The sequence below is a fragment of the Mauremys mutica genome, chromosome 11 (genome assembly GCF_020497125.1).
Source record: "Mauremys mutica isolate MM-2020 ecotype Southern chromosome 11, ASM2049712v1, whole genome shotgun sequence".
In the NCBI taxonomy this organism is placed as follows: domain Eukaryota; kingdom Metazoa; phylum Chordata; order Testudines; family Geoemydidae; genus Mauremys; species Mauremys mutica.
In genome coordinates this window covers 41,453,891-41,481,228 of record NC_059082.1, presented here as the reverse complement: position 1 = coordinate 41,481,228, position 27,338 = coordinate 41,453,891, and the positions used below count along the sequence as shown (strand labels likewise).

The following is a 27,338-nucleotide window of genomic DNA, read 5'->3' as shown; positions in this document are numbered from 1 at the left end:
TGTTCTCTGCGCCTATGTGCACGGTAATGGGCTAAAGTGAACGCTGAGGCTCCGGGGCTGGTTCTTAAAGACAAACTCCAATCACAACAGGGGCACTGGAGTGGGGAACGCTGGTGTTCCCATGGGGCGGGCGTGCTGGTGCAGCTGTGCCACCAAGTCATAGCCCAGCTGCAGGGGCAGGACAGCTCTGCCAGCCCTCCCTGGGGGACAGTTACTATGGTTACAAACCTGCTCCCAGCTCGCCTGGCGCTGGGTGCGCTGTTCACAGCTGGGCACAGCCCCTAACTCTGCCTGCAGCAGCCCCAGGCGTTACTCTGGGCGTAGGGCGGCGATATTCCGCCTCCTGGCCACGGCGTGGCGCTGTGGACTCCCCGCAGTCTCTGCTGTGCATCCACCTAGCCGCTGGGTGGCGCTGTGGGCGGCCGGCCCGCGCTCTCCCCGGACTCACAGCGCCCGTCTAGCCGCGCCCGCGTTATAGCTCTTTTCCCGGCATCCTTTGCCCTCTTCACCGGCCGCTGCCAATATGGTGGGTACCGGGCCCGGCTCGTTCCCGCTCCTCAATCGGCCGCCATCCGCCCCGGGCCGGGGTGGCCGGGGCCTGGGCCGCGCTGGGAGGCCGCTGCTGCCGCCGGGGAGCGGGACGAGGCGTGCGGTGGGGCGGTGCCCGTGCTCGGCGATCCGGGGGCGCCCCCAGCCCGGCTGCCCATGGGGGGGCCGGGCCCTGCTGGGCTCCCGTCGGGGGCGCTGGGGAGGGAGCGGGCCGTGGTGTCTCGGGGCGCTGCGCCGGGTTTGCGCCTAGTGACTGCGGAGCGGCCCGCTGCGGTGTGAGGCTCCCCGGCGCAGGCCTGTCCGCCTCCCGGGGCTGGGGCCGGGGCCCTGCCAGCCGCAGTTTACGGAGAAGTGTTGGCTCCCCGAAATGGGAGGGTTTTACCCAGCAGCGTGTGGGTGTGGGGGCAGGGCCTCTAAAAATACCCCTCGCCATCGCTGCCTGCGCAGGGGGCTTGAGAGTGAATAGAGAAGCCAGAGCTCCTGAGGCCTGGGGTTCCTCGGGCTTCTGGATACTTAAACACAGAAAGCTGCAGTTTTCTGTGTATGAGGCCAGGCTTAGCATGTATGCTCGGGTCACGTTAGCCTCCTGTCTACAGGTTTGGATGTAATGAGCTGCATGTGTCAGGCTCATGAGTTTAGTTTTCTGAAGGAAAGTTGCCCTGTTACAGGGTAAGGGGCTAATGCCACCTTAGTGGCTCTTTAGGAGCTCAGCAGGAGCACTTTGAGCTGGAAGCAGAAACAGATGGGTAGGTTTTGCTGTTTCACGCTGTGATGATTTGTTCTTCAAATCTTCTAGGGACGTGTGCGAACAAAGACCGTGAAAAAGGCTGCCCGGGTTATCATTGAAAAGTACTACACCCGGCTAGGGAACGACTTCCACACGAACAAACGGGTGTGTGAAGAGATTGCCATCATCCCTAGCAAGAAACTGCGCAACAAGATAGCTGGGTAAGGCAGCCCTGGGACTTGCTGTGCTCTTGTATGAGGGTTTAGCTTGACACATCCTAGCTCTGGGGTGGTGAATTTCATTCTCAGTCTGAGGGGTGAGAAGAAACTCCCATTCTGTTACAAAGGTATTAATCTAAGTACGTTTTGATTAAACTCAGTAAATGCATCTGGAATCTGAATGTCCCAGTCCTTGCTCTGACACTGGAGCCAGGGATTAAGGCTTTTGGAGTGCTGAAACATCCCTAGTGAGCTAGGAAGGCGTAGAGTTTTATATATCGGAGTAGCCATGATAGTCTGTATCCACAAAAACAATGAGGCGTCCGATGGCACCCCTTAAAAACTAACAGATTTATTTGGGCATAAGCTTTCATGTACCTGGAGTGAAAATTACAGATACAGACATAAATATGTGCCATTTATGCACCTGTATATGAAATTTTCATTCCATGCGACTGAAGAAGGGGGTTTGGTTGTTTTTTTTAACTCATGAAAGCTTATGCCCAAATAAATGTTAATCTAAGGAGTGCCACTGGGCTCCTCGTTGTTTTTGTAGATTTTTGTGAATTTTGAAGGGTAGTTTCCACCTGGTTAAGTCAACTTAAATCTTTACACTGGCAGGGATCTGAAAATTGTTTGTAATATCACTAGATCAATCATATCTTTAGAAATACAATTTCTATAGAATGTTTAAGCATCATGGAGTACTGCCTTATTTGGTAGATTAAGTAACACATGCTCTTTAGTCCTTATCCAGCATCTTAAAAACATTTAACTTCTGGATAACTTGTCTGTTGGGCTTTTGGGTGGCAGGAGCAATTGATGCTTACCTATACTTACATTAAGCAGTGATTGAGTTGTAATTAGTAAGTGTGCTGATAGAATCGTCCTTAGGTTTGAACTCTGTTTCTGATAGACTAAAATCTCTTTATTTCTCTACCCTAGTAGCACTTTGGAGTGTCAGTCCTTTTTAGTGTAGCTGATCATTACTGTTTTGCTTTAAAAGATTTTAACAAGACTTGGCTCAGGCTCTGTGTATCTCAACTAACACATACACAGAGTTGCATGGAAATCTTTTTCTCCCCTTGTCCATTGTTTGTTCTGGGCTCCTCTAGCAGGCAGCTGTCTGGTTAGCTGGTCAGACTTCCCTAGACACTGAGGCCTAGATCCTTAGAGGTATTTAGGTGCCTCTCTCATTGATTTTAAACAGAATTGGTATTTAAACCTAAATACCTCGGGATCTGAGCTTGAATTACTTGGTGTTCTGGAAGTGCTAAGATGTACTTTGACATTTTAATCTCTTATGAACTCTGTTTCACTGCCTTTCTGGTCAGAGCTTGCTGTATTTCTTTTCCTTGGGGCAAATCTAGTATGGGAGTGGATGAGCTTTTACTTTGTGCTGCGATTAGTGTTGGCCACTTGCATTGCTGCAGGCTCAGGATCCCTGTGCCACCTGTCTTTATGGGGGGGAGGTAGAGAGAGGCTTGCAGATTGCCTGCTGGAGAACTGCAGCTCTGTTAAAGTCAGAAGTGTCAAATTATCCTCTTGCGTATCCCTGGGAGAGAGGTATACTGAAATCAGGTGGGTCCTGGAGGCCTGTTGCTGTTTGACTTGCCTCTGCAAGCCTCATGTGTGCATTTGCAGCTGCATTGAATTGGAGCTTAAAGGAAATACCCTGGTGTTTAAGGTGGGTTGTTTATAACCAGCCTCCCAAGGCTTCAGTCACTGAACTAGAAGAGATTGTGTGCTGGGCTTACTTGCTTTGAAACCTGCATTCGAAAGTGACTCTGGTCTTGTCTGTGACCTGGTCATTGATAGTGCAGGGAGAGGAACTTGTGAAAGCTTTTCCCGTGTTTGGAGGATTCATCCTCATTCCTACCAAACCCTGTAACTTTCAGACATTGCTTCTGGTCTCCTTGTTCCCTTCCTCCACCACTCCCAGGAGGCAGGACAGGAAGGTCTTCTGCTGCCAAGTTATTGTGGTCTCTGGCTGTGAAATGGCAGGGTAGATATGAGCAACTGTGGGGGTTTAAATATGAGACAGATACAAGGTCTCTAGTGACCCACCTCTTCCAGTATTACAGAGAGCAGAGATGTAAAGCTAGGGCTTCCGATGGGTGGGTTGAAGCTGTTGTCAGGGTGAGATATGTAAGAAAATGGGGTGCCAATTGACCAGTTTCCGGATTCTCCCTGCAGGTATGTCACCCATCTGATGAAGCGAATTCAGAGGGGGCCTGTCAGAGGTATCTCCATCAAACTGCAGGAAGAGGAGAGAGAGAGGAGGGATAACTATGTCCCTGAGGTAAGATTTCTGACCATACTTGGGTGCATCTCAGGCCTCTTCTGCCAGGCAGAGTGACTCATCCTGACATGCTGGTATCCAGCTTCTGCACGGCTAACAAAGGAGCTTCCATTCTGCTTATCACACCAGCAGGCAGGAGATCTCTCCTTTCCTGAGAAATGTGACCACGACTGGATAGCCTGAGTTAGCTGCACAGGACTGAGATTTATGAGAAGGATCCAGGATGATAGACTGATGACTTGTCCTGAAAAATCCCCAGGGACATAGGGAGCCAGGAACTCCTGATTTCTAATCTCAGCTGTACTGCTGACTTGTGTTGTGGAGCAAATAATCTCTGCCTCCATTTTCGGATCTGTCAGATGTGGAGAAATTACTCCCTTGGTGTAAAGTGTGAAAGCTGCGATGTATGTTGTTGTGAATCACATTGAAATTCAAGTGTCCTACAAACTCCTGCGCTTATCTGTGGAGGGTCCAGAACGGGACAGGGCTTTCCTGAACTCTCACTTGGACAGGCAGCAGGAGAACAAGTTGTCGCTCACTTGTCATTGCTTCAGTTCAGTTCATCCAGAAATCTTATGGCCTAACTAGCATCTCTCCCCTTCCACCCCCACTTCCACTCCTCAGCTGGGTTTAAAGGTCTCTCATCCTGAACCTGCATTCGAAAGTGATTCTGGTCTTGCCTGTGACCTGGTCATTGATAGTGCAGGGAGAGGAGCTTGTGAAAGCTTTTTCCCGTGTTTGGGGGGCTCATTCCTATCCCTACCAAACCCTGTAACTTTCAGACACTACCTCCTGCCCTCACCTCCAGTCCAGTGTGGTGGGTGCGGTAGGTGACCTCAAATTGGCTTCCAGCAAAATTATTTTTGCAGCATCATACAAAAGTGACACACAGCAACAAGCCAGCTACAGGACTTGTCTTCAATGTGCACTTCACCCAAAGGTTGGCACTCTGTTGTGATCACAGGTTTGGTTTTGTGGCAGATCCTGTGTGTAGAGTTCAGTTGTCACTAGATGTCTTATGAAAAACAGGTGTGACACCAGTGAGTGTAATGGGAGCTTTGATGTCACTGGGTGGTCTGGGGTTGTTCCCTTCTTGATACCTGGCTTGCAGATCTCCGCTTTCCCTGGAAGTGGGGAATCACTGCTGATCTGCTCCAGTCCATGATGTGCTGGCTGGGTAACACGTGATGTAAATGCAGGAGGACTGTGCCTGTTCTTGCCTCCCTCCTGATAGTGTGTGTTAGGCTGGCTCCCTCACAGCTACCACCCATCATAGGACTGGAAGGGGCCTCTGGGTCATTGAGTCCAGTCCCCTGCTGTCACTGGCAATCCCATCCCTCTCATGTCTGTCTGTGAGGTGTCTCCCTTCTCACAAAAGTTCTAGCCAGCTCTGAGAACTTGGCACGCTAGGAACATAGGATAGCCGTACTGAATCCCAGCTCCATCTCTCCCTGTGCCCTTCCTCTGGCAATGGCCAGCCCCAGAGGAAGGTGCATGTACCCTGCAGTAGGCAGATGGGGGGAGGAGGGGGGAGATCATGCCCTCACCTTCCTTTGATTCTCTGTGCACAAAATGTCTGACTGCTAGAATAATGCAGCTAGTGACCTGTTACTATCTGTGCTTCAAGGGCAGGACTTGCTGTTACCAGCTGAAAGAGGCGAGCCCTGATGTAGCTGTCTTCCCATGGTGTCACTGAGCGGAGAAATAACTCCTTTGTACTCCTGTGGCAGGCAAGGGAGTTTGGTTGTGAGTCACTGTTGCTGTAAGAAACTCTAAAATAGCCTTTTGGCAGAACCTCTTGCAGAAGTTACAGTAAAACTAGGCAGATCTCTTGCTCCCTTTGTCAGACAAATGCCTGCAAGTGTCATTTCGTGGCAGATGAAAAATAACTATTTACCCAGAGCCCTTAAATAAGAAGCATGTACAGGAACTCATGGCAAATCATTGGCTGACTCCTGCCAGCTCCTGCATTAGGGGTTTTGGATAGTATCAGAGCTTCAGGGGGAGTGTACTGAACAGGGCAGTTGGAGTGATCCACCCCATTGTCACTTCAAAACAGACTCACTCCAGCGTTAACAGTGAAAAGTTATTTAGACTGTTGATACACTGAAAAGCTTCCCAATACCTGTTATGCACGCAGGCCAAAAGCTTGGCTGCTGAGCTCATTGATGTCCAAAAGCCCCAGGTGATTAGACAAAATCACACCCTCAAGTCACTTAGGCACATCAGTCCCATTGACTTCAAATGGCAAACCGTGAAGGGAGGAGCATAGCTGGTGGAGGTGGTTCCAATATAGCCTGGGCTTATCGTTGTGTCGGAGTTTGTGGTGCCGTCACCGCGGTGGTAATGAAGCGTGGCACTTGTCTCTCTCTGCTCAGAGGAGTACTTTAAATGAGACTGCTCAGCAGTCTCATGAAATTCTGGTAACAGTTGAGAAACGTGACTAAAGCAGGTGCTGTCTTTCTGAACTAAAACACTAAATTTAACCAATGTTAAGAATGGTGGTAAAAAGCTCTGTAGCCTGTAAGGGTGTCATTAACACTCTTGCACCCTCAGGATTAAAGGCCTCATTCTTGAAATCTGGACACCAAATACGTTTTCAAGCTTTCTCTTGTGGCCTGCGGCTGGTTACTCTGCTTTTCACTGGTTCTGAACTGAGTGATGTGATTCCAGTGACTGCCATGGCTCCTGGCAGCCAGCAGGGTGTGGTGATAGAAGCAAGGCCGGTGAAGTCCAGAGTTATGTCAGTAGGTGCAGTAACTGCCTGCTGCCTACACTGCCCTGGGAAAGGAGCAGGCTGGATTGGCTATAGAGAGATGAATTCAGTCTCAGCCCTCTGCAGGAGGCTGGTTTGCTGCCACATGGGAATTGAGGGCAGTATCCTAGACACAGCTGGAGTTGCGAAGGTCCCATATGCTTTAGGGAAGATGGCTGAAGGCAGAAGAGACTGACCATGCTGAGAGCTCCTGCTCTGCTCCCTTACAGTGTTGTATGGCTGGATTCTTAGTGCACTTCGCAGCTCTCCCCACAGTATTTATGGGGTGAGTTGAGCTTCCCCAGCAGTGGAATGTGAGGGCAGTGAGCTGTGGTGGAGGCTTGTCCCTGCAGAGGTGGCTGTTTGTGAATGAGGAGCTTTTGTCTTAGCTCAGGGCTTCTCAAACCCTTCATTCCTGTTTGGTGTTGTGAGTTTAGCAACAGGCCTCAAGGAGTCGGCACCATGTTAACAGCCAACTCCCTGGACTGGCTGGGGACTCGCAGGCTTTGTCTGTAGGGACCCACTCCAGCTTCTGACCATCTCTGAGTGGGGTCTGAGTAATGCTAGACTCCCAGAGCTGTGTGTGTGATGTTTAACAAAGTGCATCCATGTTCCTTTTCCCTCTGCAGGTCTCTGCCCTTGACCAGGAGATCATTGAAGTTGACCCAGATACTAAGGAAATGCTGAAGCTGCTGGTGAGTATGGTCTCTTCAGAGAGATTGGCTTGTGCCTTCGCTCTTCTGGAGGTGGAAGCTCATGGCCATCATAGCTCTGTGCAGACTGAAGGCCTTGTTCAGGCACCAGGGAGAGCCTCCTAGCAACAGCTGTTTGGAGGACTTTGTTATGGGCAGGTTTCCAGCACAGTTACTCTTAGACCTGGGCCATGGACGGACTGACTGGCCTCTGTAGTGTGATTATTATGAATTGTCCAGGAAAAAAACCCACCCACCCCCAACAGTGGCTGGAAAAGCTTTGCTAGAAGCCTGCCAGCAACACCATTCTGACCCTGCTAGCATGGCTTTCAACTGCGATACAGCTAGGCAGTTCTCTGCCTACATCTCAGGGAGTCCGAAACCCCCAGTCAGCACCTGAGGGCCTCTGTGTGTCCCTGTCTGTAAAGCGGGTAACAGTGCTCACCCACCTCTGTCCAGAGCCCTGGGGCCGGTGGGGGTGATATATTAGTTATACCGGGGTGGGGCTGGGGCTTCTGAATTGAAATATGAAATAGCCAGCGCTCCTGAGTACAATCAAGGGCCACAACCCTGCTAGAAATCCCAGCTCCCGCAGCATGAAAGGGGGAGGGGCAGGCTACCTGGAGAGGACTTTGTGGAGAACTCACTAGTGGTGATGGACACACACATTCTCTTCCTTCACTGCCCACCCCTGGTCTCTTCTGTACCCGCCTCTAGGACTCAGTGTCTGGTGTGGTTTTCCCCAAGCTCTCGTTCCCACTCAGGGTTGCTCTTAGCTGCACAAGAGCCTAGAAGCCTGTTTTTGTTTTGGGTCTCCCCTTCTCCACTGGGACATGTGCTCTGATACCAGAGCTGTGCTCAAGGCCTCCTGCCCCTGATTAGAACACAACCACTACAGAAGCAACTGAACCATGGGTGAGCCTGTGAAGTCCAGATTCCAGCCCAGCTGCTGGCATGTTAACTGTGTAACTTTCACATTTGGGTGCATCTCCTGCCCCAGTCCAGAGAATGCCCAGCCAGGCTGGTCCCTAAGTCCCCACCCTCCTGTGTGTCACACTTGCAAGCCTGTTGGGGCTCACTGCTGTGTTGTGTGACATAGACTCCCCCTCCCTGCCTCTGCAGCACGGCCTCCTGTCTACGGACAGGCTGGAGGACTCGCCGTCTGTTCTCGCTGGGATTCAGGGTAGATGTTTGTGTGTTGGGAGGGAGAGGTGGGGCAGAGCCTGTTGTGCTTTGATCTGGGACCCCCGCCAGCAGAGAGGAAGGAGTAGGCTGGCATGCTGAATGTAACCTGGTCTGTTTCCGTATGTCTTCCAGGACTTTGGCAGTCTGTCCAACCTGCAGGTCACGCAGCCCACTGTGGGAATGAACTTCAAAACCCCAAGAGGAGCTATCTGAATCCATTGCTGCGCTGTCACTTTTCCAATAAACGTGGAAAACCAAACCTGTCCCCTCTTCCGCTAGGGCTGGGGTGTCATCTTGGGTGGGGGCACTAGACTGGCCCTTACTGCGGGAGGGAGTGCCACAGGAGCGGGAGGCCCATGAACAGTGATGTGGGCTTGCGGTGGGGGCATTCACTACTGTTTTGGTGTATGGGGAATGATCTTCCTCTGCTGGGCACCCATAGTTGCTGTGTTTGTGAATGCAGTACCTAGCCACCAGAGGGTGATAAACACAGTGCATTGTCCTCCAAGCCTAGCAGAGTAGTTCTGGGCTCCTGGGAGGATGGTAGCTGTGCCCGGTCCCCCTGGGGAGCGGCTGCTGGACCCTTCTGAAGCTCAGCAGTTGGTCCTGAACGCTGTGTTAGTCACCAGGATGAGCGTGCTGAGCAGTGGCCTGAGGGCTGTCACCAGAGGGAAGGTCTATTGGTGTAAGTGACAGTGTGTTTAAACTGTGCTAGTTCTACCCATGTAACCCCCACATGGACACTCGCATATCCCAGCACCAGAGAGTTACCCTGGGATATCTAGGTCGGTTAAATGCACTGGTTTAATCATACCAGTAACTGGTAAAACTGTCCTGTGGGGACAAGCTCTAATTCCTGCCCAGCGGGTGAGGCTGTGAGCTTGCCAGCTGTCCCTTACTGTGTATCACCAGGGTGGAGGTGAGAGTCTCAGCGCAGCAGACCCCCAATACTACACTGGCTCCTTAGGTCTTGGTGTTGCTCTCTGGTTCTGTGGGCTTTGTCTCCTCTAGGTCAGCGGTCTCCCTTGCACATGAGCTGCAAGTACTGCGTCATGCAGTGCCATCCATGCTGAGGCACATGCTGTTTGATGCATTACTGGACGGGAGGCATCACCGTGTGTTCATGGGAAGTGCAGACGTGCCTTGTGCTGATGCTGGCATGCTTAGGACTTTGACCTACCCACCATTGCGGAAGGGGTGCGCTACACACACCTTTCCCACACTCTGGGTAGCACCCTGCATGCATTGAGTAGTACTGCATTCCCAGTTCCAGTCAACCACGGTGGATTAGCAAACTAGGGACACCGGGCAGTGTGTGCTCTGAGCCCGGACACTGCAGCATGGGGGCTCTTTACCTTCTGTGAGTCTCAGAAGAGCTTGCAGGAGGCAGGGGGAAGCCCAGGGGAGGGGTGGCACTACCTGAACACAGCACTTTCTGTGATAATTTGTTTGGTTACACCCTTGCTTTCAGAATGCAGAAGTGCGGTCGCTGGGGTTACTGAATTGGAGAGGTTCTGCTGGAAGTTTCTGTCCCTGATGCCCTCTGTACTAAATCTTCCTTGCAGCCTCCTTAGTGAGATGTTGCCTGGCCTGGGCTGTACCAGCCCCTGCCCATGGCTATGTGGGGTTTGAAAAGTCCCAGATTCAGCCCATTGTATGTGCTGTCAGTTTCTCTGAAATAAGTTGGTGAGTCCCAGTATGTGAGCGCTGCTTTCCACTCCCAATAAACCACCTTCCCTGGGCAGTCACTGCACAATCTGTCCCCTTCCAGTAGCCCCAGCTAGATGGACTGTGTCCATGGTGGCAGGGCCACAGGCATCCTCAGGGTTGGGGAGGAGCAGGGGAAATGAGCTGCACTGGGTTCTCTGCCTGGTGGTTGTATTTCTGCTCTGGACAGTCAAGTAAAAATGGAAGTCTTCAGTTGGGTTACTTCTGAAATGTGGGAAAGGCTTCCCCTGTGCCTGGGGGGGGGGGGGTGTTCTGAGCTCGGAGTTGCTGTAAAACTCTTAGCTGCTTGGGTAGGAGATATGCAAAATAGAAGCACCTGAGATCTGACAAGGGAAACTGACTAGATCCATTGCCCAAGAGAGGGGGAACAGTATCAATAGCACAAAGGACCCAGTATCTGTAATGTCTCTAGTAATCTCAGGTGTGACTAGTAATTGGGCTAATTCATGGGGTCCAAAGCCAGAAGGGACTGTTATGACCATCAAGCCTTTGCAGAATTAATTTCCAGTTTAAATATGGAGATATACCTATCTCCTAGAACTGGAAGGGACCCTGAAAGGTCATCGAGTCCAGCCCCCCACCTTCACTAGCAGGATCAACTACTGATTTTTGCCCCAGATCCCTCAGTGGCCCCCCTCAAGGATTGAACTCACAACCCTGGGTTTAGCAGGCCCATGCTCAAACCATTGAGATAGCCCTCCCCCCATTGCACTAGAGCATAACTTTAAAAAAAATCCACTCCATCTAAAACTGGCCAGTGATGGAGAATCCACTGTGACTGCTGGTAAATTTGTTCTGATGGTTAATTCCCCTCGCTATTAAACATTTACACTTACTTCCAGTCTGAATTTGTCTAGCTTCAGCTTTCACCCACTGGATGGTGTCAGACCATTCTCTGCTAGACTGACTTATAGAGTGAGCAGCATCCTAACTGTTGGCCAGTTACCTGAACCATGCCCCTTAGCAGAGCTGCTTGGTGGTAGCTGAGTTTTGCTGTCAGTTTAGGGTATTGCCAAGTAAATTCCAGTTAAAGGAGGTTTGGATTCCATGGTGAAAACCTCCATCCCTGCCAACCTGATCACTAGTGATGGGGCCAGGTAAGTAACAGAGGCTACGGCCTGAGTGTGGGTGATTTTCCATTTCCTCCTTCCGTAGAAGCTGTGGGGTGTGTGCACTCTCCCCTGGGGACTCAGTTACTAAACACCTGTTTATAGTAACCATTGTGAGCATCAGGCTGGAAAATATCCCCACGGTGCGACTCACTCAGTCAATAGCAGCCGATGCTGGAGCTCCAGGCAGGTGAGTGACTTCCAAGCGTAGGACTTTTTCACTCGGTGTGTTGCCCCTTATACTTTCTCTCCAGTCACTGCATGACTGTGAGGTTCACTAACCTCATGAGGTCTGTAATGCTCTGGCACAGGCTAGGCTAGGCTATGCTGATGGGCCATAGCTATCTAATGCAGAGCCTCTCCAGTGACTATGGGCTTCTCTAGGAGCTATGGCCTCACTGCAGGAATCCCTGGGTGAGTTTCCCTTTCCTGTGCTGTGCAGGAGGCTAGATTAGACATTGCAGTGATACCTTAACACCTGTGCAGAGCACTGCTGTATTCTGGGGGGACTGTCACTGGAATGGCTCAGCCACTCTCCCTCCCACTCACAGCCGGGCAAGGCAACGAAACGCCCATAGGTGGTGTGACTGCTGTGGTGTGTGAGGAGTGGGAGCGCTGAGCATGTTGCTCCCACAGCCTCAATAACCTGCGTGTCTGTTCCCAACCCCTGAGCATGGGCCAGAGCTACTATGGTTGTGAACTGCCTGGCTGTGAGCATGTCAATCTCTGCCCCTTGGTGCTGTGTTAACAAGAAGGGCGAGGGGGTGACTCTGAGAGGTGTAAATAGCAAATCCAGTGCCCTGCATGCCACATGGTGCAGCACTGCGCACCCCACCCCACCCCCAGGCTTAGGAGCCAGTTTATGGAGCAGCTAGTGGTGGGTCAGTGAGGGACCCAGCCCCATAACCAGCCTCCTGGACTGTGCTGTGTGTATAGGAGGGGCCACCTCTGGAAGAGGGGAGAAAATCGGGATCATCTGAGAGCTGGGCTGAGAGAAACCCCAAAGCCAAGGAACCAAATTACGTAGTCTGTGAGCAGAGACTCCCACTGCATCACCTCTGTCTCCTGCCCAGGCTGGCTGCCATGGAGACCAGCTGGGACAGCAGCCTCCACAGCTGGGCCGGGCCAGCCCCAGCTGTGATCCAAGCCACCATGTACTCCAAGGCAGCGCGGCAGGCTGAGGAAACCAGGGAAGAGCTGGAAAAGATCCGGGCGCGGATTGACCATGTGAGCAAACAGCATTTCCATACATCCATCCCTGTCTAGCTGCAAACTGCCCCCAAACGGGGATCCCGTGTTGTTCCCTGCTGGAGCCCTGACCCAAGTGTGGCACAGCTTCCAGCCATAGCAGGGGTGGAGGGGGCACTGCTGCTAAAGGGAGAACTTTGTAGCCCACATGGTTGTGAAAGGAAGCTGCTGCAGGGATGTCTGCCTGAGTCTGCAGAGAGCCTAAGCCAATAGCTCAGAGAGGGCCAAGCTGCCTCACCCATCTCTACAGCAGAGAAAAAGGGCATGCAGGCCTGGCTCCCTACACATCACCCTCTGCTCCCCTCCCTTTCCTCTCCTGCCCCCCAGTTCAGCAGAGATGCTCCTGCTCTCCTTACTGGCTCTGCTCATCCCCATAGGTGAGGGGCAGGCAGCCACCTTCCTGGCACTTTCCCTGCCCGCTCAAGCTGGGATGCTCTCCCCAACCCTAGCAACAGGCCTTGGGCCTGTGAGGGGGGGAGGGGGGCAAGTGGGTCATACCGGCAGTGCCCCCGGCCTTTGCTGATTAACCCTTTCACTTCCTATCAGATGATCCAGGCCTATGAACGCAGTGAGCAGGTCTCGTCTGCCCAGCAAGCAGCCACAGAGATTGTGGAGGATGTGGTAGGTTCAACAGGACACAGTGCCTCTCCCCAGGCCTGTTCCACAGCTGGGGAGAGGGTGAAACAGCTGCCAGGGCTGGGCTGCTGCATGGAGAGGTCCCTGCCCCTGCGTGGGGTAGTTCCTGTCAGGGGAGGGGTGGGGAGTGGAGGCAGGACTGAAATAGGGGGGGCCCCTAAGGGCAGTGTAGTAACCAGTCAGATTGGAGGCTGATTGCAGCTCTAAGGAGCCCTCCCACTGCATCCCGCCCTCCCCCTGACCCCCAGCTCCATGCACAAAGGGCTTCAGTCTCCTGCCCCCCCAGCTCCATGCACACAAGGCTCCAGTGTCGTCCCTGTCCCCCCTGCCCCACCCATGCACACAGGGCTCCACTGTTCTCTCCCCCCCCCCCCCCCCCGGCACAGCTGGTGGTGATGCAACCCCAGGGCTGGGAGCTCTGGCTAGAGGGTGCCAGGGCGGCTGGTGCCGACTGTACAGAAGCAGAGCCAGGCTGTGTGGCCCTTGGCTTGCGCCCCGAGTGCTGCCAGTGGAGCCCCTCTTCAGGCACCTTGCTGACTCCTCAGGGCAGATTCGCAGCAAACTGTCACATGGGGCTGTTTGTGCATCCTGATAGGCCAAGTGAAAGTGTTCAACTAGGAGAATACCCACCCCGGCAGGAGTTTTGTGAGCGCTAGGTCCTGGTGAGGTGCGAATTGGACTGAATCACATGTTAGTGAATAACAAGACCCCTGTGAATTGCGGGGAGTCCAAGCCACTGGTTCGGGTGGGTTTTTAGCTCTTTGCCCAGCACTGCTGCAGGAGGTAGTGTGACCTAGTGGAAACAGCACTGCACTGGGTCTCAGGAGACCTGGGTTCTAGGCCTGGCTCTAGCCTGGCCTGCTGGGTGACATTGGTCAAGTCATAACCCCTTGCTGTGCCTCAGTTTCCCCATATGGACATAATGATGCCAACCTCCTCTGTAAAGGGCTTTGAGTCCAGCTGATGGGAGGTGCTGTAAGAACCAGGGGTTATGTTTGTAACACTCCCACGCTTGAGCCGCCCTGAGGCCATATGGCAGAGATGCCAGACACCTGCCTGGACACTACACGGAACGTAGCCATTTGCTAAGGGCTTGCACTGGCAAGCAAGGAAAGCCAAAGGCTCTCAGCCTGGGCTAGCCTAGCCTGGGGAGAGGGCAGGAGGAGGAGTCTGGGCCATGTGCCACTGTCCACCTTGTCCAAACAGCTTTTGCAGGCTGGTGGGGTGGGGCGTCTCCCAACATGCAAATGCCCCTGCTGGGTGAGCTCTGGAGATCTGAGTGAGGCAGAACTGGCGCAGCTGGCTTAGGGGAGAGCCATGGGTGTGTATTCGTTGTACACCCCGAGCATGGGAAGGGGCGCACTGTTCTGGTCTCCGTGAGCCCAGAATTTCTCTCCCGGATGCCCAGGAGCAGCTGGTAGCCGTCCTGGGGGACCCCGTGAAGAAGAGGAGATACCAGCAGCAAGTGACTGTCTTCATCGTGGGGTACCAGGAGTCCTGTGGGCAGCGCAACAGCCTCCTGAGCCAGCTTCAGGAGGTCAGAGGGGTGTATGGTGTGCGAGGGTCTGGGGAGAACCTAGGGAGTCCAGAGGCAAACACCATACGCGTGGCAATGCCTCTGTGCAGAGATGCAGGCTCCAGGTTGAAATGGGCACACCTGGGGCCTCGCCCAGTTGGGCCTCGGTGAGCAGATGTCCCCTCTGGCCCAGGACGCAGGCTGGACTCTGATCCGAGCTTCTCTCCCTTGCAGTTCTTCAGCTGCTCTGCGGAGCTGGGGCTGGGGGAGGAGAGCCACAACCTGCCCGACGACTTCCCCGTGCACATGGACGACGTGGCTGGCACGGTAATACCCGGCAGGCTGGAGCCACTTTGACATCCCTGGGGCTGAGTGACTGGCACAGCCCCAGAGCCCACAATGCACCCTGTCCAGCCCCACATAGCCACTCGCCAGCTAGACAACCCCTTTTTATTGGCTCTTGGAAGTGTCACTCCACTGGTTTGCTTTGGACCTGCCCAGACTCCTGCAGGCCAGTTGCTCTGGGTTGGGGATGCCCCTGGGGCACTGGGAGAGATTAACCAAGCAGGACCCAACCAGGAGGAGCCAAGGCAAAGGGGGAGAGAGGGGGAGACTCCAGGGGCTTCTCCCATCATGCTGCTGGTTAGTGCCAGCTGGGGGAAGACCACTGAATGTAAGCACTGGGCTGCGCTCTCCCCGCCGCAACCCATTTCACCCAGGGCACTTAGCAGCCTGCAGTCACTTGTGGGCACCGTCCCTAGGCCCCTCTCCCATCCCCGCCCCTGCCAGAGGCTGTCTCAGGGGCTGCCCATCTCTGCCGCCAGGTGACAGCGGCTCTGAGCTCGGCCGAGGCAGCCATGTCCCGCCTGGCGGATCTGAACAAGGACATTGTCAGCTACGTGACCAGCGCCCTGGCCACACCCAGCCCCAAAAGGTACCCTCCGGGCAGGCAGCTGTGTCCACTGCAGCCTCCCTGCCTGCTGCTACGTCCTTCTCCCTTATCACGTGCTGCTCCTGGCACCTGCTATCAGCCGTGCTCTTGGGGTGGGTTGAGGAGACAGACTGCAGCAGAGCTGAGACCTCCAGGATCAGGTCTCCCCCACACACAGTTCTGTCAGCCAGACATGGTTGCTGTATTTCCTAGGGAGAGAGAAACTAATGGAAGACAGTAGAAAGGTCAGATCGCCCTATGTCACGCTGTGCCCTGGGCTGGGGGGAGGGAGTCTGGGCCTCCTGGATCTAACAGCTAAACCCCCAGGCCTGTTAGCTGAGGCCAGCTAGCCCAGACAACTCCCGGGAGACCAGCCCCATGCTGAGTGGGTCCCATACAGCAGAGCAGCTCCCCTTCGGAGCAGGCTGGGTTTGACCCCAAAAGGAGCAGTGGCTGTAGCCACAGGGCGGGGGACAGTGCGGGATTTGTGCCATCCACAACAACCAGCTGGTCCCAGAGACAGGCTGCGAATGTGACACCCCTCTGCCAAGGTGGGGCTGGGCGCAGGGCAGGACAGCCAGGCTGAAGAGCTGGGCTCTGTGCTGAGGCCCCTTGAAACAGGCTCTCTGCCCTGCACGTGTGGTCCTAGTTACTCTACCCTGGAGGTTCCCCCATCTGCAGCTGGGCAGGGGCTGGCCTGGGGCGCTGGCAATGATCGGGCGAGATGGGGTTTGTCCTTCAGGAGCCACAGGAAGCAAGTGGAGAAGGCTGTAGACAAGGCTAAGGAAGAGGTGGTCCAGATCAAACGCAGGCTCCTGCAGGCTCAGGCAGGTGAGGGGCTGTGTCCCACCCCGTGACATGGCTATAAGGGCCCGGGCTGCACTGGGCTCCCCAGCATTGAATCTGGTGGCTGCAGCTCTCCACCATGCGCCATGGCCCCCAGCCTGGCCACATGCAGGCCCTGCAGCAAGGCCTCTGGCAGGTGCATGAGCAGCAGTCTCCAGACCAGCCATTACGTGGGTGATGCCAGCATCGGAGCCCAGGGTGCCCTGTGAGTCCCAGCACTCAGCTCTCCTGGCCCTCCCACCCACCAGCCTCTGCAGTGGGGCTCCGGATGACCCCCAGCCTGGGGTCTTTGCTGGCAGCAGGCGGTCCCTGCTCGGGGTCCCCTGGGGACACTGCCCTGCACTGCCACCCAAGTGCCTGACAGAAGTGCCCTCTCATGCCTGGCGGCTGTTGGTCTCTTCCAGACCTGGAGATCAAGGAACGACAGCTGAAGGACCTGCAGCAGCTGAGTGAGATGAAGGCGAAGGAGAGCCGGCTCTTCCGAGCCCAGCTGGAGAGCACCCAGGTGGGCAGGGGGGAGGGATGGAGAGCCGGCTTCTGGCACTGCTGCAGCCCACCAAAGTCCGGGGTGGGGAGAGGGACTGTCTTCTCCCTGCTGCTGCCCCACCATCCCCTGGGCCCGGGCTCCCTGCTAACCAGCCCTGCCCTCCCTGCCCGTGCAGAGACGCCTGCAAGGCCTGGAGCAGGAGAGTGGGGCTCAGCGGACCCACCTGGAAGCTGAGCTGAGGAGCCGGGACGCGTGCATCGCGGAGCTGGATGGGTTCCTGCAGGAGAAGGCATGGTTGCGGAGGGATGCGGCCACCCAGGTGAGGACCCAGCTAGCCCAGGAGAGGAGCTGGCTCCATAGGCTCTGCACCTGGCTGTGCTCGCAGGGCGACTTCCTGGCACTGCACGCTGGCCCGACGGATGGGGAGGAGGGACTCAGTGCCAGGATTAACCCCGCTCCTCCTGTCCCAGTGCAGTGACTGTGCCCCGTCCAACCCTGCTGCATGCCTAGGAGGGCTGCTCCCCTCCGGCGCGGGGGCTGCTGAGGAGGGGCCTCCAGCAGGAAGGGAGCTCGCAGAAGGGCTGGCAGAGTCCATGGTGCGACCTGAAGAGGGGTTCCCAAACCCAGAGGTGAGTCCCCCCGCAATGCTCGATGCCCTCGGCCTGGCTGCACTGCAGAGTCTCCCCAGAACTGAGGATCCACCCTGGGTGGGGTGGCCGAGCCGCCCCCGTCCGGGCTGTAGAAGGCGTCGTGAGTTTGGGCGGTGGCTTCTAGTGTCCTCCCCCCATGAGCTCGGGGCTTCTGCCCCTCTGCACCCCCGGAGCATTACTCCCCCTACTCCCAGCCCCCACATGGGTATTACCCCCTGCTCCCCGCCCCCCCCCCCCCCGCCCCGTGTGAGTTACTTACTCCCATGTTCCAGCAGATCCAGGTCTCTGGTCCCCCTGCCTGTCTCCCTCTGTCACTTCCTCTCTCCCTCCCCACGTCTCTCCCCACCCCCTTCTCTCCCTGCTCAGGACACCTCGGGGCAGCACTCGGAGCAGCTGCAGCCCGTTGGTGGCCCCGTGGCACACTCAGCTGTCCTGGGGCCGGGGGCGCTGGCTGGGCCGGCCGGAGGGCACAGGGAAGCTGGGAAGGAAGAGGAAGATGCTGAAGGGGAGCCAGCCACACACCCTGCAGGTACCTGCTGTCCAGGGCTGCTCAGCCCAGCCCCAGCTCACCTTGTGGGGAGGGGAGGCAGGTGGGGGTTGCAGCCCCTGGAGTCCCACTCCCTGGAAGGGCAGCTCTGGGCTGGATCCCTGAACGAGAGGCTGGAAATGCCAGCGGACCCCAACAGCAGCTACCTTCTCCCCAAGACCCCATTCCCCAGGGGCCTGGCTGCCGAGCTGCGGGGCAGGATCTGGGAGCCGGTCTGGGCGGGGGGAGGATGCACGAAGGCCTGGGGGATGGTACCAGAGAGGTGATGAGATCAGCACAGGGATCAGGCCCAGAGACTCACTGGGCGGGGGGGATGTGACTCAGTGTGCCCAGCCCTGCCCTGTGTGCCCTGGGCTGCATCAGTGCCAGGATTGGGAGCCTCTCCTCTAGCTGGAGGGGTCCAAGGTCATGTCCCCAGGGCAGAGGGGGCAGGGCTCCAGGAGACGCCCGGGCTCCCCTTCCTGCTGCCCTGTGCTGTTCCTGCTGGCAGAGTCCGGGGTGGGGAGCCCAGCACACCAGGCCTGCATTGGCCCAGCCTGTGGATTGGTGCTCCCCGGGTGAGCGCATGGCGGGGAAGGAAAAGGGGTGATTTCACAGCTGGGAGGGGCTGGCACTGCAGGGAGATGCCCTCTGTGCATCAGCTGCCCAGGCCGGGTGACTCAAAACCGATGGGAGTTAGGCACCTAAATACCTTTATTTTGTGCCTGTCTCTGCAGGGGGTGAGAGGAGCCCCAGCTGGGGCACTGCAGTCGGGAATGGCACGGTGCAGACTCCAGAGGCCTCGGCTACCTGTGAGGTGGGTGCCCTGCTGTTGGTGGGAGTGGAGAGCAGGTCGGCCTTCGGGGACCTCTCAGGACGGCTCTTTCTTTCCCTTCTTGCTCCTGATTTCCTGAGGACTGGGCCTGGGCCCGCACTGCCATAAGAGTGAACTGGCACCTGGTCGGGGGCTGGCACCTCCTCAGGATGGAGATGGGCAGGGGCATGGTGGAGAGGGGGAGAGCCGAGCAAGGGAGCTCGGCCTGCAGCTGGGTCTCAGTCTGAGTGCTGGCTTGTGTCTTCCAGCTCCTGGCCCAGCGCCTGGCTGCCCTGGAGGCAGAGTTAGCTGCAGCCCAACTGCAAAGCCGTGAGGACGCCGAGCACTGGGAGAGGCGCTGCAGGACCATGGCAGCCAAGTGGGAGGAGGTGGGTGTTTGCAGGGCCTGGCATGGTGGGGGATGGGGGCTGGTTCAGGGGGCACAAGATCTCCTGAGGGAAGAGATGAGATTTCAGATTCTCCTGAGTCGCTGTCTGTAACGTTAGGGAGTGTCCAAGCTCCATGGGGCTCTCCAGGATCTATGGGTCCAGGGGGGCTCATTGCTTGGATGCTGGGTGTGTGACAGGGCTGGGCATGGCCTGGGCAAGCCCTCCGAGCCGGGCGTGCTCCCGTGGGCACGCATTGCCAGGACTGTCCCTCGCCAGGGCAGCTGTGTGGCCAAAATCAGCACCTGCCCTGTGTGCGGAAGGTCAGTGCTGGGGCGGGGTCATCTCTCCTGTGCTCTAGGAGAGGCAGAGATTATTGCAGCACACATGGCACCCAGTGGGGGAGGCGCAGCACCTGGAGACGATACGCTCAGCAGAGACGGCGCAGCACCTGGAGACGATGCGCTCAGCAGAGATGGCGCAGCACCTGGAGACGATGCGCTCAGCAGAGATGGCGCAGCACCTGGAGATGTCCCAGATGGGGCATCCCATGAAGCAGGTGGCCGTGGTGCAGCCAGCGCAGGGAGGGGAGACAGCTCAGCAGGTGGAGCAAGTGCTGCAGAACCTGCCAATGCAGCAGGTGCAGCCAATGCAGCAGGGGGTGCTGGTGCAGCCAGTGCAGCTGGTGCAGCAGACACAGCTGGTGCCGCAGGAGCAGCTGGCTGAGCGAGTGGAGACAGCCCCAAAGGTAAGGTGACATCGCATGCATGGTAGTGGGGGAGTGCAGCAGCTCAGGGCCGCCCAGGGGGGCAAGTGGGGCAATTTGCCCTGGGCCCTGCAGGGGCCCCCACGAGAATATAGTATTCTATAGTATTGCTACTTTTTTTTATGGAAGGGGCCCCCGAAATTGCTTTGCCCCAGGCTCCCTGAATCCTCTGGGTGGCCCTGCAGCAGCTGTCTGGCAGAGTGGAGGGGGCAGGGCAGTGACTTGGTGTGAGCTGATCAGAGGAGCAGCATGAGGCTGCGGTGGGGGTAGGTGGGACAGGGACAGAGCAATGGGCTAGGAAGGGGATTTCAGCAGCATTTTGAATGGGGCTGGGTGAAGCGAGGGGGTGGTTGGGAGCCTGGCACCATCACTGCCCTTTCCGGTGTCCCGGGGTGGGCACTGCTGCTGCCATGGTGACTTTGAGGATTCTTGGTCTGATTTCCAGATGTTTGCAGCTGGATCGCGGTTGACTTTGGAGGCCAGAGGTTTCCCTGAGCTGACTCTGCCCCCCATCCCTGCTGGAGGAGCCGCTCCTTCCCCAGGGCCCACCAGGAAGGGGGGCGCTCCCAGAGTAGGTGAGTGGGACATATTGCAGGCAGCCTTCACCAGCCCAGGCCAGGCAGGCACTCAGGGTGATGCTAGAGAGGGACAAGGACACCTGGCACAGGCATGCTGGGGGGCAGTGCCCTCAGCTGATGTCGCTGGGGGGTCTGCCTGAGAGTGCAGGGTCGGGCCCGTCATGCCCATGGCTTGCCTTGGGAAGCCAGCTCTGCCCATGTATTGTAGGGTGGGTGGTGCCCCCTTGGCGTCCCATGCTGTGTGTCTGGGCATGTTGCCTTGTAGCAGCAAGGCCCCTGGGGGTGAAGGGATTGCTACTGCCAGCAGCGAAGGGAGCTGACCTCCTTGAGCTTGGGCAGCAGACAGCAGAGGCCTGTCTTTGGGGAGCAGGCGGGTGGGGGTTCTAGGCCCTGGTCCCCAAGTGCCTGGGTGGCTTTACAGGGCAGGGCAGGGGGTGTTGTCTACGGCAGAAGGATTTGCTCTGCCATGCCCAGGCAATGCCCCCGCGATCACAGCCTCTGCTTGGCACCGTGAAGAGCCACACAGCCGTGGGGGGAGGGGATGTGCCCAGCCCACGGGGGGGGTCCCTAGCCCCTCCCCCCACAGGCACTCATGCGGGTATGCCCAGAAAGGAGCCCCGCTGTGCGCTGCTGCCTGGAACGGTGCCCGCCCAGTCCCTGCCCTTCCATGGCCAGGAGTGACCCTGTCTCCCCTGACCCAGGTGCTTCCCCGGATGCCCTGTCCCAGTCCCAGGGCGGGGCAACCCCAGTGCCTGCAGCGGGACGCCGTGGAGCTGACAGCCGCGTGGTGGCCTTCATAGAGTCCTTGCGGGCAGGGCTCATGGCTAAAGGTAAAGCCCCCGGGAACGGGGGGAAGGGCAGCAGCAGCCCCCGGCGTGTCTGTCACAAGCCAGGGTGCACAGGCAGGCAGCACGCTCCTTATCCGGCAGGCAGAGGCCCTAGAGTTAAAGGGAGCAGCCTGTTCCTGGGACCCTGCCGCCCCACCAGGCTAGTCCTGCCTGGGACTACCTGGTCCTGATCTGGCCCCATCTCCATTCGATGTATTTACCCTCACAGCCTGGGGCAGAGCCCTGGCCAGCTATAGGCCACATAGACAGTGTAGTGGGCGAGCTATTGGTAAATCTATCGATGGTAATGCAGGGAGCAGAGTCATGGTAACTGCAGGGCAATGGGCACCAGAACTCCTGGGTTCCAGCTCTGGCTGTGCCATGTGCTGCCTGTAGACCCCAGCCAAGTCACTGCCCCACTGTGTGGCCCAGGGGTGGCGAGGCTGAGCTGGTGCATGTACAGGAAGCACTTTGGATGCTCCCGTAGCCTGTAGCTTGCTGCCTCCGCCTCTGGTGGCTGGACAGTTTGGGGCAGCTGGGCCTTGGCGCTGCTGGCCCTGCCCTCCAGCTCAGGCAGCAGGGGCTGTGGTTTTGGATCCAGCAGGTCTGGGCTCGGGCCCTGCCGCTGCCCCATGTGCTGATGCCCTCGGCTGGAAGGTGCCGTGCAATGATCGTTCCTGAGCAGCTGACTCATTAGTGCTTGGATTGCAGAGCTCCACGTGCTGGCTCGGCTCCTGGACGGCCCATGTGGCGGGCTGATGACAGCGGCCCCTGAGGATGCAGCAGGAGCTGAAATCCCCACGCTGCTTGGGAACGCTACCCTAGGTATGGGACTCGCCAGGCCTGAGACTCCCAGCCCGGCATGGCAAGGCTGCCCCAGGGCTCTACGGCACTGGGTGCGGTCTCCAGAGCAGTTGACTATGCTCTGAGATCCCTCCCGCCTGGTGCTGCTGCTGCCTGCATTTGGATGCTGCACATTCAGCCCTGGGCTCTCTCATGCGAGCATCTTGCTTTAGGATTCACTCCCCTGGGTGACCTGCCCGACCTCAACTCACGGCACCAAGACACTGTTGCCATGAGGACTTACTGTTGTTAATGATCCTGGTATGGTGATACTTAGGGCCCATTGCGCTGGGGCTGTAGAAACACAGCCGACTCTGTACAGCACCAAGCACAATGTTCCACTTTCCGGGTGTCACAAAACCGAGATACCTCGGAATATCCTAGGGCATCTCTGATAGCTCTGGATCACTAGCTGTGTATTCGCTGTTTTTACAACCTGGACCTGGCACAACTGCCCAGCTGCTGTACAAATGGGCCCCTCCTGCAGGCCTGGGGATGGAGGGAGAGCAACAGACAAGATCAGCTTCCGCGGCTTTCAGTTTTTTACAGCTTGCTTGAAGGTATAAACGATAATGACAAGATGCTGCTCCAGCTGCAGGACGTGATGTCAGATCAAGGGGGAGCTGCGGTGCCAGCCCTGGGAAAAGGCATTGCCCTGGGTGGAGCAGGGTAAGTGGTTGGGGGGCGTCGTCTCAGTTTCCGAGCTCCCTGCTGCCGGGCACAAAGTCCAGCTCCCCAGTGCTCCGTGGGACCAGGTGCCTCACTGCTTACCCAGATCTTTCTCCCCTTCATTTCAGCCCATTGGCTCTGGACCAGCGCCCTGTAGGATGGCATAGCTCCCATGCTGTCCCGGTAAGGGAGCTTGGGAGGCCGGGCTGGGCAGTACAGGCCTTGGACTGGCTGAGCTGCCCTTGGCGCGAGTCAATGCAGGAAGCTGAGGTGGCATGACGCCTCTGAGCAGGGGGTTGGACTAGATGGCCTCCTGAGGTCCCTTCCAACCCTGAGATTCTATGATTCTATGATTCAAGCTGCGATGAGCAGTGGGGGTATGAACACCCAGCATCCACCCCCAGGTCTCTGAGTGTCCAGCCGCAGAGGCAGCCACACAGCTAGCGATGCCTGTTGGTCACTAGCTGGCCAGCTCTTGTGCTCAGGATGGGCACTCCAGTGCATGTCCCGGGGCATGGCTCAGCGCTGGTGGAGGGAAGAGCGCCCCCGTGTGGTGGTTCACCATTGGCTGCAGTGGAGCTGCGCACACCCGGCTGGGGGAACTAGGCCCGGGGGCTAACCAGGGCTGGCTCTAGGTTTTTTGCCGCCCCAAGCAAAAAAAATAACAACCTCCAAGAGCGCAACTGCCAAAGCAAAAAAAAAGATGGCTGGAATTGTGCCACCCCAACCACATGCTCGGTTTGCTGGTGCCTAGAGCCAGTCCTGGGGCTAACCGTCTCTTGCTGTTCTTGTCCAGCTAACCCAAGGCTGGCTGATGAGTGCAGGAGGGGGGCTGAGTCCCAGGTCTGAGCCTGGCAGCGCCGGGGCCCAGAGGAGAGTCCCCAGGGTCCTGTTTACTCAGCAGGATGAGCAGCACAACAGACAGGTGCTGAACCAAGGCGTATGCAGAGGCCGGGTGCCATGGGGCCTGTATCAGGTAGGTGAGCCTGCTTTGAGACACCAGCCAAGCCTGGAGGAACGGCTGGAATCACCTGCTGGCACCTCCCCTGGCATCCCTCTGCTTCCTGCATGGCACTGAGCTGCTCTCGCTCATGGCCTCTAACCATTGGCAACGGGAGGGGCATTTTCCCTTCATCGGGGAGATGGGGTGGCCGGAGACGCCCACCATTTAAATGGCGGGGAGGAGGAATGTCAAACTGCTCACACGCAGATCTGAGGGTGATAATCTCTCCAGGCAGCTCCCTGCCCTGGGTCAATGGCATTGCACCAAATGGCAGATGAGTGAGTGGGGCCCATCAGCTCAGAGAGGCCAGTCTAGAATGTGTCTCGGCCCTTTCATCAGAGCGTCTCCAAATACCTTCCAAATCCTCACGCCTCCAGGGAGACAGATGAGTCCCGGGATTCACATTTTATAGATGGAGAAACTGAGGTACAGCGAGGCCACCCCAGCAGTCCATGGCAGTTTCCACTCCCTGCCCTGTGCTCTGACCACTAGACCCATGCTGCCTTCAAGCAGGAAATGAGCCCTGTGCCTCACCCGGCTCCGGAGAAGGCCAAGCTACATTTAGTCCATGAGGGCTCTGCCATCATTCCTGGGTGGGCCGCCTAGAACAGCATCTGAGCTGACTACTGGGGTCTACTGCAGACCATAGGGAGGGTGTAATGGAGTCCCCGGGAACCCCAGTGTAGAGACAACAGGGCCATGCCTGGCTGCAGTGGTGCTCTGCTCAGGGGCCATCTTTCCCCGCAGGACGCCAGCCTGCTGATGGGAGGCTTCCGATGGCTTCGCCGCCAGAGGTTCAAGGGCCTGTTGAGGGGTTACCTGGCTCATGTCCGCATGAAGGAGGCAGAAGAAACCTTGGAGCAACTTCAGGGCAGTTGTGGCTGCGTGAAGGCGCACAGTGCGCTGGGGCGACTCCGAGTGCTGAGGCAGCAGGTAGGGCTGGCTGGGACAGCTCTGCAGCCCCAATCCCTTTGCTCCCTGGCTGGAGCCCAGAGGCGCTTTGCTCTGAGCGGGTGGGTCAGTGGGTCTGTGGCCAGAGGCAGCTAGCAGGGCGTGGATGAGCTGGGGGGTCCCTTTGGAGCGTCGGGGTGCTGGCAGTGTGTGTCTGCATGTGCTGGGGGCATGCTGGGTGGTTGGGGAGCTGGCACTCCGTGCTCTCCACACTGACCCCACTACGGTTTCCTCCGTGTCCCTGGCAGAGGCTCCAGCGCTGGCGGGGCGAGCGGCGCCACAGCTGGGCAAGGCAGCTGCAGCTGGCAGAGCTGCTCAGCGAGACGCTGGGGCGTGTGGAGGAGCGTTCGGGGCTGTTCCTGATCCAGCCTGTGCTGCCGTGGGCTTGCCGGTAATGCCCACTCACACCCAGATGGGGGGCAGGGCAGGGATCGGCCCAAGGGATCCCCCTGTCTGTTGGCATTGCTGGCTCTGGCAGCAGGGAGTGGGGCAGCTGTGGGCCCTTGTCCTGCCCACCGTCCTCCTCTGGGCAGCTCCCACTTCCAAACCAACCCCCCGGGGTCCCTCTTGTTCCAGCCTCCCTTGAGATCTCTCCCCATTCTCCTTCAACCCTCCCCCCATTGCTGCCCCCTGGGAGGTGGGTAGGTCTGGGCACCTGGATCATCCCCCCAGCCCCCTCCCCTCCTGACAGCCTCCCCGGTGCTTTTTCCCGTCTGCTCCAGGCCGACCACACTAACCCCTCCTGGAAGGAGCGACGCTCGGCCCCAACCTGCTCCCAAGATGCTGGTGCCAGCACTGATGGGACAGGTAGGGTCCTGGCCAGCTACGACCACCGCCCGCCCCCCCCCCCCAGGACTAGGCTGGGCAATGTCTGGAGGGAGTAGGGCTATCAGTGGGCTACCCCAGAGAGGTTCCTCGCCCTGGGGGGGGCCCAGCACAGCCTGTGCACATTGAGGGTTTGGGGTCCCTCTGCCCCTAGGGGGAGGGTGCTGCCTGCATTGCCACTGGCCTGGCTGGGCCACATTCATCCCTGGGGTAAGTGCAGGAGTTCAGTGTTGCTCCCCCAGATCCAGGCATGGGGCAGAGACACAGAGCCCAGAGGGAGAGACAGGGCTGTGTTGCCCACACAGGATGGAACTGGCAGACTCAAGAGGCTACAGCTCCCCTGTCTGCCCTCCGGCCTTCTCTGCCCCAGTTGTTCCTCACTGGGTCCCCCTGCCACAGCCCTTCCACGGGGGCGAAGGGAGAGGCGGGAAGCTCTCTGCCCTGGAGCAGCAATGAGGTGCCTGTGTCTGACTGCAGGAAGTGGGCAGCCCCCTGGCCATGCGGGGTCTCCGGCTGCACGGCCCAAGGGAGGCAGGGCCCCCCAAGCTGTGGAGCTTCCCGGCACTGGGGGGCAGCGGGGCTTGGCCAGAGCAGGACTTGGCGCAGCCAAGCCCATTGGTGATCACCCCGCGGCTACTGGAGATGGACCTCAATGGCTACCTTCTGCAGGAGCGCCAGGTGAGGTAGGCAAAAGAAAGAACCACACCCCCAGGCACCCCTCAAGGGGCCCAGAGCCACCACTCCTCCCCTGCAATGTCCCCTGCCTCAGGGGTATCAGGCTACCATGCTGTCTCTTCCCCGCCCCCGAGGAGCCTGGGGCTGTCCCTCCCCCCTGCAGTGCCGTCTTCCCATTGCCAAGAGCTGAGCGCATTGCCCTGACTGCACCCCCAGAGCTGAGTTGGAATTGAGCCACCAGGTAGCCGGGGCGGGGGGGGGGCTCTGCAGGTGACTCAGGCCAATGGGCAGCTTGCTTTGGATGCCGACCTGCCCCCGGGGGCTGGGCTGCTTGGCCTGTCACAGGTTTGGCTCGATGCCCCAGTGGACGTTGCTGGAGGTTCTGGCTACTTCTGGGGTGCAAGCAGAGCCCTCTGCCCTGTCCCACGAGCACCGAGTGACGGAAGCGTGTCACTAACACTCAGGCCACAGCTAAAACTGGGCAGCGTCCTGCTTGGCCCAGGCTGGGTCCCTGCATATCCCGTGAGCTAGGACCCTGGCGTCCATGCCCCCAGCCCCAGGGCCTCGTGCTGCTCCCAACGCTCGGCCCGTTCTCCCCATGCCTTGCAGCAGGAGGAGCCAGCCCGGCCCAGGCCCAGCCAGTCCCAGAGCCAGGCCCTTCGTAGCCTCGCTGAGGAGTTTCCTTCCCGTCCGACGCGGCGTGGCCCTGATAGGCCCCAGCCTCTCGGAGAGGCCGTGAACACCCAGCTGTGGCTCCAGATCAGTTCGTGATCCCATGGGCACATTCCAGACTCCAGGACACAGATGGAGAAACCATCTATTGGAAATCAGCTGGCTGGGGAAGGATCCCAGCCAATCACAATCCAGAATGGCCCCCTGCATGAGCACCCCCATGA

At 57.6% G+C, this 27,338-nt stretch overlaps 2 protein-coding genes and 2 non-coding genes across 4 annotated transcripts; all 4 read left to right on the top strand.

Moving 5' to 3' along the window:
* The first annotated feature begins 405 nt into the window (after positions 1-405).
* On the top strand, positions 406-8,687 carry RPS17 (ribosomal protein S17). Its single transcript, XM_044981113.1, has 5 exons — positions 406-526; positions 1,346-1,497; positions 3,691-3,796; positions 7,181-7,246; positions 8,561-8,687. The coding sequence occupies exons 1-5, from the start codon at positions 524-526 to the stop codon at positions 8,639-8,641; spliced, it is 408 nt and encodes a 135-aa protein (XP_044837048.1). The 5' UTR covers positions 406-523; the 3' UTR covers positions 8,642-8,687.
* Positions 3,262-3,395, top strand: LOC123344778. Its single transcript, XR_006572658.1, has one exon. It is a non-coding gene; the product is annotated as a small nucleolar RNA SNORA71 (small nucleolar RNA).
* LOC123344777 lies at positions 4,447-4,581 on the top strand. The gene has a single exon (XR_006572657.1). It is a non-coding gene; the product is annotated as a small nucleolar RNA SNORA71 (small nucleolar RNA).
* LOC123344089 lies at positions 8,665-26,223 on the top strand. The gene is made up of 24 exons (XM_044979874.1): positions 8,665-11,455; positions 12,339-12,492; positions 13,060-13,134; positions 14,558-14,686; positions 14,900-14,992; positions 15,490-15,599; positions 16,339-16,427; positions 16,847-16,947; positions 17,105-17,248; positions 17,400-17,558; positions 17,946-18,108; positions 18,843-18,922; positions 19,189-19,308; positions 19,667-20,053; positions 20,517-20,646; positions 21,351-21,479; positions 22,188-22,301; positions 22,859-22,988; positions 23,117-23,171; positions 23,785-23,964; positions 24,739-24,924; positions 25,191-25,333; positions 25,665-25,749; positions 26,167-26,223. The coding sequence occupies exons 2-24, from the start codon at positions 12,349-12,351 to the stop codon at positions 26,221-26,223; spliced, it is 3,003 nt and encodes a 1,000-aa protein (XP_044835809.1). The 5' UTR covers positions 8,665-11,455; positions 12,339-12,348.
* Positions 26,224-27,338: the final 1,115 nt, after the last annotated feature.

Coding starts and splice junctions, on each gene's coding strand:
- LOC123344089 (XM_044979874.1), top strand. CDS start 12,349: ATGGAGACCAGCTGGGACAGCAGCCTCCACAGCTGGGCCGGGCCAGCC. Junction 18,923..19,188: donor AGGCCTCGGCTACCTGTGAG/GTGGGTGCCCTG, acceptor TGTGTCTTCCAG/CTCCTGGCCCAGCGCCTGGC. Junction 20,647..21,350: donor GGGGGGCGCTCCCAGAGTAG/GTGAGTGGGACA, acceptor CCCCTGACCCAG/GTGCTTCCCCGGATGCCCTG.
- RPS17 (XM_044981113.1), top strand. Junction 1,498..3,690: donor CTGCGCAACAAGATAGCTGG/GTAAGGCAGCCC, acceptor TTCTCCCTGCAG/GTATGTCACCCATCTGATGA. Junction 7,247..8,560: donor AGGAAATGCTGAAGCTGCTG/GTGAGTATGGTC, acceptor TATGTCTTCCAG/GACTTTGGCAGTCTGTCCAA.